The sequence below is a fragment of the Mercenaria mercenaria genome, chromosome 16, assembly GCF_021730395.1.
Source record: "Mercenaria mercenaria strain notata chromosome 16, MADL_Memer_1, whole genome shotgun sequence".
NCBI lineage: Eukaryota > Metazoa > Mollusca > Bivalvia > Venerida > Veneridae > Mercenaria > Mercenaria mercenaria.
Genome location: NC_069376.1, coordinates 64,265,594 through 64,278,056, shown reverse-complemented (window position 1 = coordinate 64,278,056; position 12,463 = coordinate 64,265,594). Strand labels below are relative to the sequence as shown.

The 12,463-nt window shown below is 36.7% G+C and overlaps 1 protein-coding gene across 3 annotated transcripts in view; it reads left to right on the top strand.

The window, feature by feature from the left end:
- Positions 1 to 12,463, top strand: part of LOC123541301 (zinc finger C2HC domain-containing protein 1A-like) — a 38,286-nt gene that overhangs the window by 5,579 nt on the left and 20,244 nt on the right. For 2 of the 3 annotated variants that reach the window (XM_053527263.1, XM_053527265.1), the window contains exons 3-7: positions 797 to 910; positions 7,713 to 7,736; positions 9,655 to 9,793; positions 10,750 to 10,898; positions 11,579 to 11,762. In XM_053527263.1, coding sequence (XP_053383238.1) covers positions 797 to 910; positions 7,713 to 7,736; positions 9,655 to 9,793; positions 10,750 to 10,898; positions 11,579 to 11,762 — 610 coding nt within the window. The remainder of the gene's footprint in view (positions 1 to 796; positions 911 to 7,712; positions 7,737 to 9,654; positions 9,794 to 10,749; positions 10,899 to 11,578; positions 11,763 to 12,463) is intronic. The other variant, XM_053527264.1, reaches the window with a different exon arrangement.

Genomic DNA, 12,463 nt, shown 5'->3' with positions numbered 1-12,463 from the left:
TGAAGTTGGACAGGCGAGTAGGTGGAGGTAACCATGAATTTATCAATAATTTACATCTACATGTATTACGCTGTATGTGCATCAAGTTTTACAACTTTTAAGTAAACAGGAAAAACTTGGCGCTTCGGATTTTGCCCGAAGGAGAAGTGGCCGACTTTACAGCGACAATATCACCCAAATCTGTAGGATGATCCTTGGTGTCATTGAAAAAAAAATGTCTTGGGCCCGATCTTCGCTTTGTTGTCGCCAGAGGCTTTCACCAATTGGTTCAGATTAGTGCCAGATTTAGTCAGTTGTCGCATTTGCCCCCATTGGCGACCGTCAGCGCGACCCTTGATTATATCTGTTTTTTTTGTAGTGACAAGGCTTTTGAATATTCAGGCCTTTTATAGCTCTTATTTGTTACCAGGGCACTCATTTGGCCGTTATGGGGGCCGAATATGGGCCCCATTCCCCTCAATAAAATAGTGTGTTTTTTTCCCCTTTCTCAGAAGAAAATTCCCCTGATAATAGGTTGTTTGACACAACTACATTGTAGATAGGAACTCTCTTTCAAGTTATATTATAGTTCCTCTAAGGAAGTTACTGCTGCAATATAGTTACATTAGTTAGAAATGAAAACAGTATTAATACAAATGTAAATGTGAAAAGTAGTAACATATATATGGCTAAAAACTTCCCCCTTTTTGTCTTAAAACAATGAAAAATTCCCCTTCCTGAGGGTATAGGTACCTGTCCCCAAAAGTTGTCTAGTGCCCTGGTTACTATGTTTATTCAAAACTGATGCATATTTCAGGTAAAGCATGAGCGTGTTTGCAATCCAAACAAGAAGGTCAAGGTGTTTGACATGGCCAAACAGAGAGTGACAGAGGATCTTAGCTTGAAGCAGATAAAAGCTGCCCAAAGAAAGGTAAGCATTTCACTATGGGAGTCTCAGTTCTTTCATTATACAGAAATCCAATGAGCCATGTCTTATCAGATCTGAAAATTTATTGGGACAAACAGAGGCACCTCCGGGTTTCAGAAATCTCATGACTGTACAGAGCTCAGGGGCTATCAGAAAATTCTGTTTGGCTGTTGATTTTTTTCAGAGCTAGCCCACCAGGTTACTGTTGTTTTCACTCACTGCAAGGTTTTGTGAATGACCTTTTATATTGGTGATTGCAGACACTCGCGATAAATTGCATTTCATGCAGTTACAGTAAGGAATTTCTAGATGACCCAGTATAATTCCCTTATGATGTTGCCATTTTTGACTTACCAAAAGGAAAGAAATTCCAAATTTAACTACTTCTTCATCTTAACACCGGAAAAAAAAACCCAGAAAAAAAATGAGTAATGATAATTTCTATCCCAGAGAATAAGAACATATGAGTCTAACTAAAATTAAGAAACTTCATATTTATTCATGCTTTCCGTCTGACTGCCCTGATACAGCTCAACAAACCAAAATTGTTGGGCTACCAGACAAAAACACTGGGCTACCAGTTAATTTGCAGATTTCTGAAATCCTGCCACCTCCTTAGGGACATTACCAGATTTTAACATAGTCTTAGGAAATAATACAGAGGTTTGGATTTCATACTTGTACCGGCACATGTAGGATACCATTATTTCAGTAATTGTCTGAATCGTAAAACTCACAAAATGTAAAGCTTTACACTTGCAGTTGTATCTATAAATCAAGCTTACACATTTTAAACTTTTTGATCTGCCTGTACCATACCATTCTGTTGAAGTTATCAGGTGCCTGTACCATACCATTCTGTTGAAGTTAATCAGACAGTTCTAGCAGGGGCTTATAATAAAAGTTATTGTTACATAATGTTGTGTAGAGATTTACTACACATATGCATCCAAGTTCATTTATGAACTCCCAACCTTGCTGCTTTATATGTATTAACTTGAAACTACTAATAAATTTTCTACCTTCGGTAAAAGATCTTTTTTATACAAATTGCTTGTAATGGCACCAGTATTTCACATTTTATTAGCTCACCTGTCACATAGTGACAAGGTGAGCTTTTGTGATCACCCTTCGTCCGTCGTCAGTCTGTGCGTCCGTCCGTGCATTCGTGCGTCAACAATTTCATGTCTGCACGATAGTTGCTTCATTTATGATTTTATTTTAACCAAACTTGCACACAACTTGTATCACCATAAGATCACGGTTCCTTTCTTGAACTGGCCAGATCCCATTATGGGTTCCAGAGTTCTGGCCCCTGAAAGGGCCAAAATTAGCTATTTTGACCTTGTCTGCATAATAGCAGCTTTATTTATGATTTGATTTTTACCAAACTGGCACACAACTTGTATCACCATAAGATCTTGGTTCCTTTCTTGAACTAGCCAGATTCCATTATGGGTTCCAGAGTTATGACCCCTGAAAAGGCCAGAATTAGCTATTTTGACCTTGTCTGCACAATAGCAGCTTCATTTATGATTTTATTTTAACCAAACTTGCACACAACTTGTATCACCATAAGATCTTGGTTCCTTTCTTGAACTGGCCAGATTCCATTATGGGTTCCAGAGTGATGGCCCCTGAAACAGCCAGAATTAGCTATTTTGACCTTGTCTGCACAATAGCAGCTTCATTTATGATATGAATTTAATCAAACTTGCACAAAACTTGTGTCACCATAAGATCTCGGTTCCTTTCTTGAATTGGCCAGATCCCCTAATGGGTTCCATAGTTATAGCCCCTGAAAGGGCCGAAATTAGCTATTTTGACCTTGTCTGCACAATAGCAGCTTCATTTATGATTTGATTTTAACCAAAGTTGCATACAACTTGTATCACCACAAGATCTTGCTTCCTTTCTTGAACAGGCCAGATTCATTCATGGGTTCCAGAGTAATGGCCCCTTAAAGGTCCAAATTTGGCTATTTTGGCTTTTGCAGCCATATAGAGACTTCATTTATGGTTTTATTTGATACAAACTTCCAAAATATCTTCAACAACAATAAATCTTGGATTCCATGACAAATCAGATCCAATGGTAGGTTCCAGAGTTAATTTATATCTGATTACCTCCCCTGATTGTAATCAAAATGGATTTATATCAGTAAGTACTTATAGGACTTATTTGAAATTTCATTTTTGTTATTAGTTGGACTGAGACAATCAGGGTAGATAACTATGAACTGATTTTATGTCAAATTACCTCCCTTTATTTCAAATTAAAATGGGTATATCTCCATAACTAATGAAGATACTGATCTGAAATTTCATTTATGTCAACAGATTTATTTGGCAGATCCTTCTTTTGTTCACTTACAATATATTTTTTTTTAATTACTTCCCTTTAACGTTACTATAAATAGCTTATTTTTAGTAACTTTTTTATTATTGGCCGTAGGGAAAAACCCAAGACCACTTTTCTGTGGTACAACATGGATGGTAGCTCCAATTTTTTGGTGTATTTTGACATATCTATACCTTGTAGGAATTTTTTTTTCTTTTTGGTTAAATTTCTTCACTTTGTTGTTCCTGTCCTTTGGACTTAGATATTTTTCTGAGAACCTTCTTGTCCTCAAGTGCAATGATAACAGGTGAGCGATATAGGGCCATCATGGCCCTCTTGTTTCAAGTAAACTTCATTCTGGGCAGTACATATCTCTGTTAAATGTTTTCTCAAGATACGGGTCAGCTTAAAGCTATTCATTCACACTAGCGTAAGAGTGTTTTAATAGAGACAAGCATATTAGAATGTAAATTCCTATATAAGATGCCCCAAGTAGGCGCCCCTTGCTTTTGAAATAGGACTTTGAAGAAACAGTATTTTCAACATTTAATTTTGAATTTAGTTACTTTTTAACTCTGCTTTATATCTCAGAAAGCTCTATCTGATTACACTGTTTGAAATGTCAAGAAATGTAGTAGAAAAATATTCCAAAGCCAGGGTGTTGTTTAAAGTGGAATTATGCACATGTCAAGTAAAAATCCAGCTGAAATAGATGTGTGTATAAAAAGGGTGGAGGAAATTATAGCTTTTAACCCAATATACCAAACTCTTCCTGTTACTAGTATGAAATAATAGCTTTCCAAATATGACTTCTTATTTTGACTGGGGCAGCCTTTTTAAGAAAAGTCAAGCTGCATGCAGGAGTTGCTTCCTTTCAACTTCAGAGATCTCTAATTATAGGTAAGGGAGATCACTTAGAAGATTGAAGGAAAGAACTATAATTATTTTATTAGTCCGATTTCTTTATTTCTAAAGCATCAACTTCAAATACTTATGCGGAGTTAACGTTAATTAAATACATTTAAATGCACAGCAACTGAAAATTGCTTTTATAAAATATTCTCAAAAAAAAAACATTATGTGCAGTAAGATGTGCATAATGCCACTTTAAGAATTGAAATTATTTTTTCGGTGTTTATGAGAAATGAACGACAGAATAGGACCGGCAAATCCATGAATTATGCTAGCAATTCATGTTCAATTGCCGATCCTACCTGTAGTTCATTTCGCACGAACACTGAAAAAAATTTCCATTTCTTATATTTACAAGATTAAATTATAAATTGCACACAGTTTGTTGCATTTAACATAAGAGTCAGTTTCCCGGCCATTCTGTTCACCAGATGGAACAACTGCGACATCATCTAAGGAACGTTCTCCCTGACTATACGTGGACGTCGTCAAAACAGTGGTCCGTTATCACTAAACATCGTTAAAGTAACTTTCACGCCTTTCATTTTGCTGTTCATATAAAATGAATGTCATAATTGTAAATGGAAAAGAATAGGGCGAATGTAAATATTTATCTTTAAAATAGATACAAATGTCCCAGTATGCTTTTATGTGTTGATGCCAATACATAGACATTTCTTAAACATCATTAGTTTATATGTCTTACCACATGATTGTGAAGTAACTCTGTAGCACTTGTTTTGCTATTTCTTTTATATAATTTATCCCCCCACCAAAGGTGAAGGGGATATTAGAAATGCTCTCCGTCCGTCCGTCCGTCCGTGCGTCCGCAACGATATTTGTCCGGAGCATAACTCCAAAAGTACTTGAGGGATTTTCTTCAAACTTCATACACTGATAGAACACATTGGGAGGAAGTGCAGTGTGCAAGAACAATAACTCTACCTTGCCTATTTTTTTAGTTATTCCCCTTTATCTTATTTTCTTAAAAAAATTTGTCCGGAGCATAACTCCAAAAGTACTGGAGGGATTTTCTTCAAACTTCATACACTGATAGAACACATTGGGAGGAAGTGCAGTGTGCAAGAACAATGACTCTACCTTGCCTATTTTTTGAGTTATTCCCCTTTATCATATTTTCTTAAAACATTTTGTCCGGAGCATAACCCCAAAAGTACTGGAGGGATTTTCTTCAAACTTCATACACTGATAGAACACATTGGGAGGAAGTGCAGTGTGCAAGAACAATTACTCTACCTTGCCTATTTTTTGAGTTATTCCCCTTTATCATATTTTCTTAAAGAAATTTGTCCGGAGCATATCTTCTTCATGCATGGAGGGATTTTGATATATCTTGGCACAAATGTTTACCACCACGATGCGGAGTGTCATACGCAAGAACTAGGTCCCTAGGTCTAAGGTCAAGGTCACACTTAGAGGTCAAAGGATACAAGAATAAAAACCTTGTCCGGAGCATTTCTTCTTCATGCATTGAGGGATTTTGATATAACTTGGCACAAATGTTTACCACCACGAGACGGAGTGTCATGCGCAAGATCCAGGTCACTAGGCCTAAGGTCAAGGTCACACTTAGAGGCCAAAGGTCAGATACAAGAATGACTTTGTCCAAAGCATTTCTTCTTCATGCATGAAGGGATTTTGATGTAACTTGGCACAATTATACACCATCATGAGACGAAGTGTCATGCGCAGTTCCCTTCTTTAGAATTACTTCCCTTTGTTGTTACTTTAAATAGCTTTTATTGTAACTTTTTCATTACTAGTCGTAGGGAAAAATCGAGACCACTTTTCTGTAGTACAACAAACATGCTAAATCCAATTTTGAGGTGTATTTTGACCAGTCTCTTCCTGATAAAGATTTTTGTGTGGACTTGCAATTTTTTTTTTTTTTTTTTTTTTTTTTAAAGATTAACTTCCCTTAGTTGTTACTATAAATAACTTATATTGTAACATTTTTATAATTGACCCTAGGGAAAAAACAAGACCACTTTTCTGTGGTACAGCATAGATGTTACTCTCCAGTTTTAGGTGTATTTTATTTATTTTATTATATATAAGGTATCTCTACCTAGTAAGGATTTTTTTTGTGGACTTTAAAATACAAAAGACTTACAATGATTACTAAACAACCACAAAATTAACATTCCATTTGCAAATACAGCTGCTAGAGTAAAGAAATTTGCTTTGACGGGCATATATTGTGACATTCTGGCACTCTTGTTCCCTGTTAGCTTTCCATTCCTTCTTTTTACAGTAGCCATATAGAAAAACATCATAGCTATACTCTTCATGAAAATTAATAAAATTTAGCAGAAAACCACCTCACTACTGACTTATTCTTTCTTCCACATCTTAAAACCCCTGATGCGGACCACATCCTTCAATTATGATATGCCCAGTGGGGGGATAAGCCATGTCTGACATGGCTCTTGTTATGTGTTGTTTTATGAACAGTTTAATCAGATAATTTAGTGTTAATGTTGTTGTCTTTAAGTTTTAGCCTGCTGGTGGCAAGTGATTTTGCCTTTGTGACCAGTGCAGACCTTTAGCCTGCTGGGGGCAAGTGATTTTGCCTTTGTGACCAGTGCAGACCATGATCAGCCTGCTGGTGGCAAGTGATTTTGCCTTTGTGACCAGTGCAGACCATGATCAGCCTGCTGGTGGCAAGTAAGTTTGCCTTTGTGACCAGTGCAGACCGAGGTCAGCCTGCTGGTGGCAAGTGATTTTGCCTTTGTGACCAGTGCAGACCGAGGTCAGCCTGCTGGTGGCAAGTGATTTTGCCTTTGTGACCAGTGCAGACCGAGGTCAGCCTGCTGGTGGCAAGTGATTTTGCCTTTGTGACCAGTGCAGACCGAGGTCAGCCTGCTGGTGGCAAGTGATTTTGCCTTTGTGACCAGTGCAGACCAAGTCAGCCTGCTGGTGGCAAGTGATTTTGCCTTTGTGACCAGTGCAGACCGAGTCAGCCTGCTGGTGGCAAGTGATTTTGCCTTTGTGACAGTGCAGACCGATCAGCCTGTGTGGCAAGTATTGCTTGTGCGTGCCCCAAGGGGATTTTTGCCTTTGTGCATGCAACGAGTCATGCAGGTCATATTCCTTACATGGTCAGCCTGCTGGTGGCAATTGTGATTTCAGCTGCTCATATTTGTGTGACCAGTGCAGACAGACCCAATGGTCCAGTCACCTGCGGTGGCAAGTGATTTTTTGCCCTTTGGTGAGGTGACCAGTAAGACAGACCAAGTGATGCAGTCCAGTCCTTCATGTTCTTGCAGGCTGATCATAGTCTGCACTGTTCGCTTTTCAATCAGTAAATTTTCAGCGAACACCCCTTTAAATAATAAATGGTACTGCCCAAATTGAATGATAGACCAGTCCACTTTAGAAATTTAGTAGGGTAAATGTTAATTAAAAAAAAAATCATGCTATAGAACAGCCTTTAGAATACTCTGTAGATTTATTGTAGTAAGTAGCCATGTCACTTAGAAAATGTATTTATATGTTTATATAATCACAGATTTTCTGTTTTTGATCAAAGGCAGCTGAAGATGCTAAGAAAAAAGTGAGTTGAAAAAGCAATAGGAACAATGTGTTCTGAAATTGGAAGTGGTCAAATTTAAGTAATTGTCATACAAATCTCAATTAACTATCTTTTATCGGGATTATTTAGGGGTTTTTTGGAGTAGAAAAAAAAAAATTGGAAAACAAAAAACATTCAGTTTCAGCATTGGGATAAACGTTTTAAAAATTAAATTGAGCGTATGTTACCATGAACAATTTACCACATTCAAACATATACATCTGATCAACATCATGAATGTAACCTGTATTTATCTGTCACCTCCCCGCTTGTTCCAATTTAGCATGTTAGGGAATAATCTCTTTTTCTGTGAAGTTTTTGGTGGAGAGTTATCTATAGAGAAGTTGTCTGCAGGTATTGTTAGCAAAAGATTTTTCCAAGGAGGCGTTGTCCGAGAAGAAGTTGTCTGTGGTGCCATTGTCTGCAGAGAGCTTTTCTGTGAAAAAATTACCCCAGAGAGGGGGCATCAGGAGTCCTACTCTTTACCCGGGGTCTGCCAGACGTTGTGTGCCTCCTATAAAAAGATAACCATTACTGAGAGGGTAAAGGGCTATTATCCAAAATGCATGATTCATTTTCCCTAAAGCAACACTTAAACATTTAGTTTTACATTATATGTATGATATACATATGGTATAAATGAATATTAAAGGCGTATGCTAGAATTCCCTGTATATGAGATAGGCAAAATTTGAAATTTTTCCTAATAATAGAATTTCTTCAAACTTTGGATATTTAAGGACAATCATCTAAGAAACAAAAATATGCAATAAAAGTCATAGGTCACCGGTATTGAAAAAGAGAAAACGGCATTTTGGGGAAATTCTTTTATTGGGGAAAATTTCGCCCGAATTCTAGCGTACATCAAATACAGTTTCCTATGTGTTCTACATAAAATATAGAAGATGTTCACACATATAAATTCCCACTTCATAGAATAACTGTTTCCCTCATTTTGAAGAACTAAAAACTGACATAAAATCAATTGTCTAGAAAAGTAGGGGCATTTCTCTTCTAAGAGAGATTTTTCCTGTCATGTTTGGTCACTGTACAACTGCATCAGTTTAAAATGATGTGTCCTCAGGCACTTCTGAAAATTGTGTCCGCACTGCGTCCTGTACCTCCTTAAGAAATGATAGAAGATGTTTAATGTCTGGAAGTACTTGCGAAAAAAAGAGTGTAAAATTGAAAAATTGATGGTTTTTTATGATAGGATATGATGGCATGTTTATAATCAAGCAATTATTTCATGTATTGTCTTAAAAGTTCACAGTCTTTCAATACCAGTACCTAGTGAAAGAAGGTCTCACTTGTCTTCACAAGACGTGAGAAGCTGTCTTAAGTTGGATGTTTTGTCTTTTAAATATTCCAGAAATACATGTATGTAGAAATAACAATCCTTTTTAGAAAGGTTAAACACAATAATTGAGCCGTGCCATGAGGAAACCAACATAGTGGCTTTGCGACCAGCATGGATCCAGACTCCAGCAGTCTGGTCAGGATCAATGCTGTTTGCTTTCAAAGCCTATTGGAATTAGAGAAACTGTTAGCGAACAGCATGGATCCTGACCAGACTGCGCGGATGCATGCTGGTCGCAAAGCCACTATGTTGGTTTTCTCATGGCGTGGCTCATATCAAATTTGAATGATTGATATGTCACTAGCTAAACTAAAAGCATGCTAAAAACTTGGCAATGCATTTTTACTAGTGTTAAATATATATGCAGCAGTTGTATAGAATTTGTGAGAGAAATGAAATTAAGGTATGATAAAGAGGTTAATCGCTCTCTTTTTTAAAAAAAAAAATGACTACGGTAATATATTTTTAAACCCTTGTAGTAATTGTATTTTAAACAAAATGAAATCATCAGTAATTTTGTTGTGTTTTTTTTTTTTGTAGAATGTTCAAGCACCAAAGTCGCACTGGAGACAGAAACATGAAGAGTTTGTACGCAATGTTCGTGCTGCTAGAGGAGCCCAAAAAGCCATTGACGAAGGGCTTCCTCTCCCGCCACCACCTCCACCATCGGAAAACCCAGGTAAATACATGCGGAGAAGATGAATATATAAACTCTCAATAAGAAAGTGGTAGTTACAAAATTTGTTGATAATAATTTATGTGCATGCTGAGGCTGCTTTAACCAAAAACTTGTTAAAAATATTTCTACTCATCCATAAAATGGTGACTAGTGGGTTTGATAATTAAATGGCCTTGTTTTAAAAAAAGAACTCACAAAATTAATTATCCTTTATTGTATGTATACCTTGGGAGTGTTAAATAAATCAGATTTGACAAAAAATATGACTGCCAGGCCTAAGGGTGTTCCTTTTCCAAGACTGTACAAATAATAATGTTTCATCAAAAAGCATGGCCACCAGGGCTTAAGATAAAATATCTTCAAAAGGTAAAAAGGTAGTCGAGGAAAGTTCTCATCTGGAATGGATGCAACCATTTATTTCCAGCACAGCCCACGTCAGGCCTCATATTTACCTCCCCAGCATCCAGTCTAGGCCGATACTGCTGCAAACAGTACCAATTTAAGTAAATCACCTAGCACTGAGCACTAGTCAGGATATGGGCTGGGACCGGGAATTGAACCCGGACTTTTGGCCTTGTTGTCCAGCCTGCTGACCACTGCACCGTTGACTTTTTTCAGACAACATCCAAAACACTTATGTAATTTGAATATAATTTCACTGAAATGTTCATTGAGTGACAATGTCTTGCTTCTTCGAAGTTTTTTTATTTATTAAAAACATGGGCACTTGGTCCCTTTTATGTTTAAAAAATCTTCTTGCCAGAAACTACTGGCCTGATTTTGAATTAATTTCGCACAAATGTTTCTTCAGCGATTTCTTACCAAGATTGATTACATTAAAAAGATTCACCAAAAATTGTTTCTGCCACTTTAAAAATAGGCAAATACATATGTACAAAGTAGTATGATCACATATGATTAGACACACCTGTATCTGTTTTGTATCTCTGTTTTAGATTATATTCAGTGCCCATACTGCAATAGAAGATTCAATGAGAAAGCAGCTCAACGTCATATAGATTTCTGTAAGGAACAAAAGAAACGGCTCCCTGCTAATAAAAGAGTTCCCACTGAAATAGAGCAGAAAAGAGCTGCTGCCACTAAGGTAGATATTTAACTGAAGAATGTTCTATTTTACAGTGGCGATTCAAACATTTAAGGCAAACATTCTTGTGGAGGGGAGGGGGGAGCACTTATAGTTGCCCCTGTCCATCCTTCCACTTATCTGCATTTATCTGTCCATCTGATTTTGTGTTGTGCATATCTCAAAAAGTATTTGGCCCAGAGTTTTGACTAAGTCAAGGGCAACAACTCTGGTCTTGCAAAGTGAAATTTAAAAAAAAAAACTGGTGCACAAAATCAAATGCTGAATAAAACTCGTGGTTTCATAACTTGATTTTTTTTTTAAAGATATATGCAACACAAACTTAAGATGTATTTTTCATGTAGTCAAGGACCATAACTCTGATCAGGCTAAGTGAAATCCCATTCAGAACACCAGGTGCACAACTTCACGTGCTATATGCAGTCTAATGTTTTATGACTTATCCAATACATGTGACTTAAACTTGTATGCCCTTTATGCATGTTTTGACTTAATTAAGGGCCATAACTCTGGCATTACTTAGCATACATGTAATGGGGAGGCTTTATAGATGTAAAATTGGTTTTATGGAGTACTTGTATCTGATGGACATATTCTATGATTGAAAATATTTGAAATTACATGGGGACACCATTGATTGGTACTTCAAGTTTAACATTTGTGACTTTTTTATGTTATAGTACCAACCTCCAAAACCCAAAGGTCGAGGTTCACCTGCTGACTCTCCAGCTGCCGGAGGTGGATATGGTGCATCAAGGGGAGGTTACTCCAGTGGTCCAGCTCCAAGAGGGGCACCAGCTGGGGCAAGGGGAACTCCTCCTGGGGCAAGAGGTACTCCCCCTGGTGCAATGGGATCAAAGTCAGGTATGTTTGTGATGATAACAAAATTGTTTTATAATGTTCACATCCAGTTTGTAATTTCACAAATAATTGTAATTTTACTGTTTTTATTTTTTTTTTTATAGATTTACACTTTTTACATTTCACTGTTCACAAGTGTTCACTAAATTTCGTGATGGCTAAAAATGAAACTATTTTATTTCTAAGGCGTGCTACATATATGTTCAATTTTGTCCTAGTACTCAAAATCATATATTTTTCTAAGTACTCAAAATGGTATAAATATTTACTTTATAGGTGAAAATAGCTTTTGATTTTGTTTGGAAAATTGTCAAACTTTGTTTTGGATTTCTTTGCATTTTCTCCGTAATACAGTATTAGACAATAAACTCAATTTCAAGGGCACTTTTACTCCATTCTTTTAATACACGTTTTATCTAGTAGAACATGTGTTTGCATTGTGTTGCAATACTATTATTTTCAGTTGCCAATGGCACTCACAAAACTAAAAACACAACACAAGATCCTCCGAAATCTGGCTCTTGTCAGATTTTATGACAAGGTACATGTATATTTTGGGGAGTTTGTAGGCGTGTGGCTTTCCATACAATACACTTAGTTTATTTTACATATAGCTCATTCTATATGTATCCCATTCTAAAGCATTTCATTTCATACTTTACTAATTCCACACTTATTTAACAAAAGGCAAATTTCAGCAATTA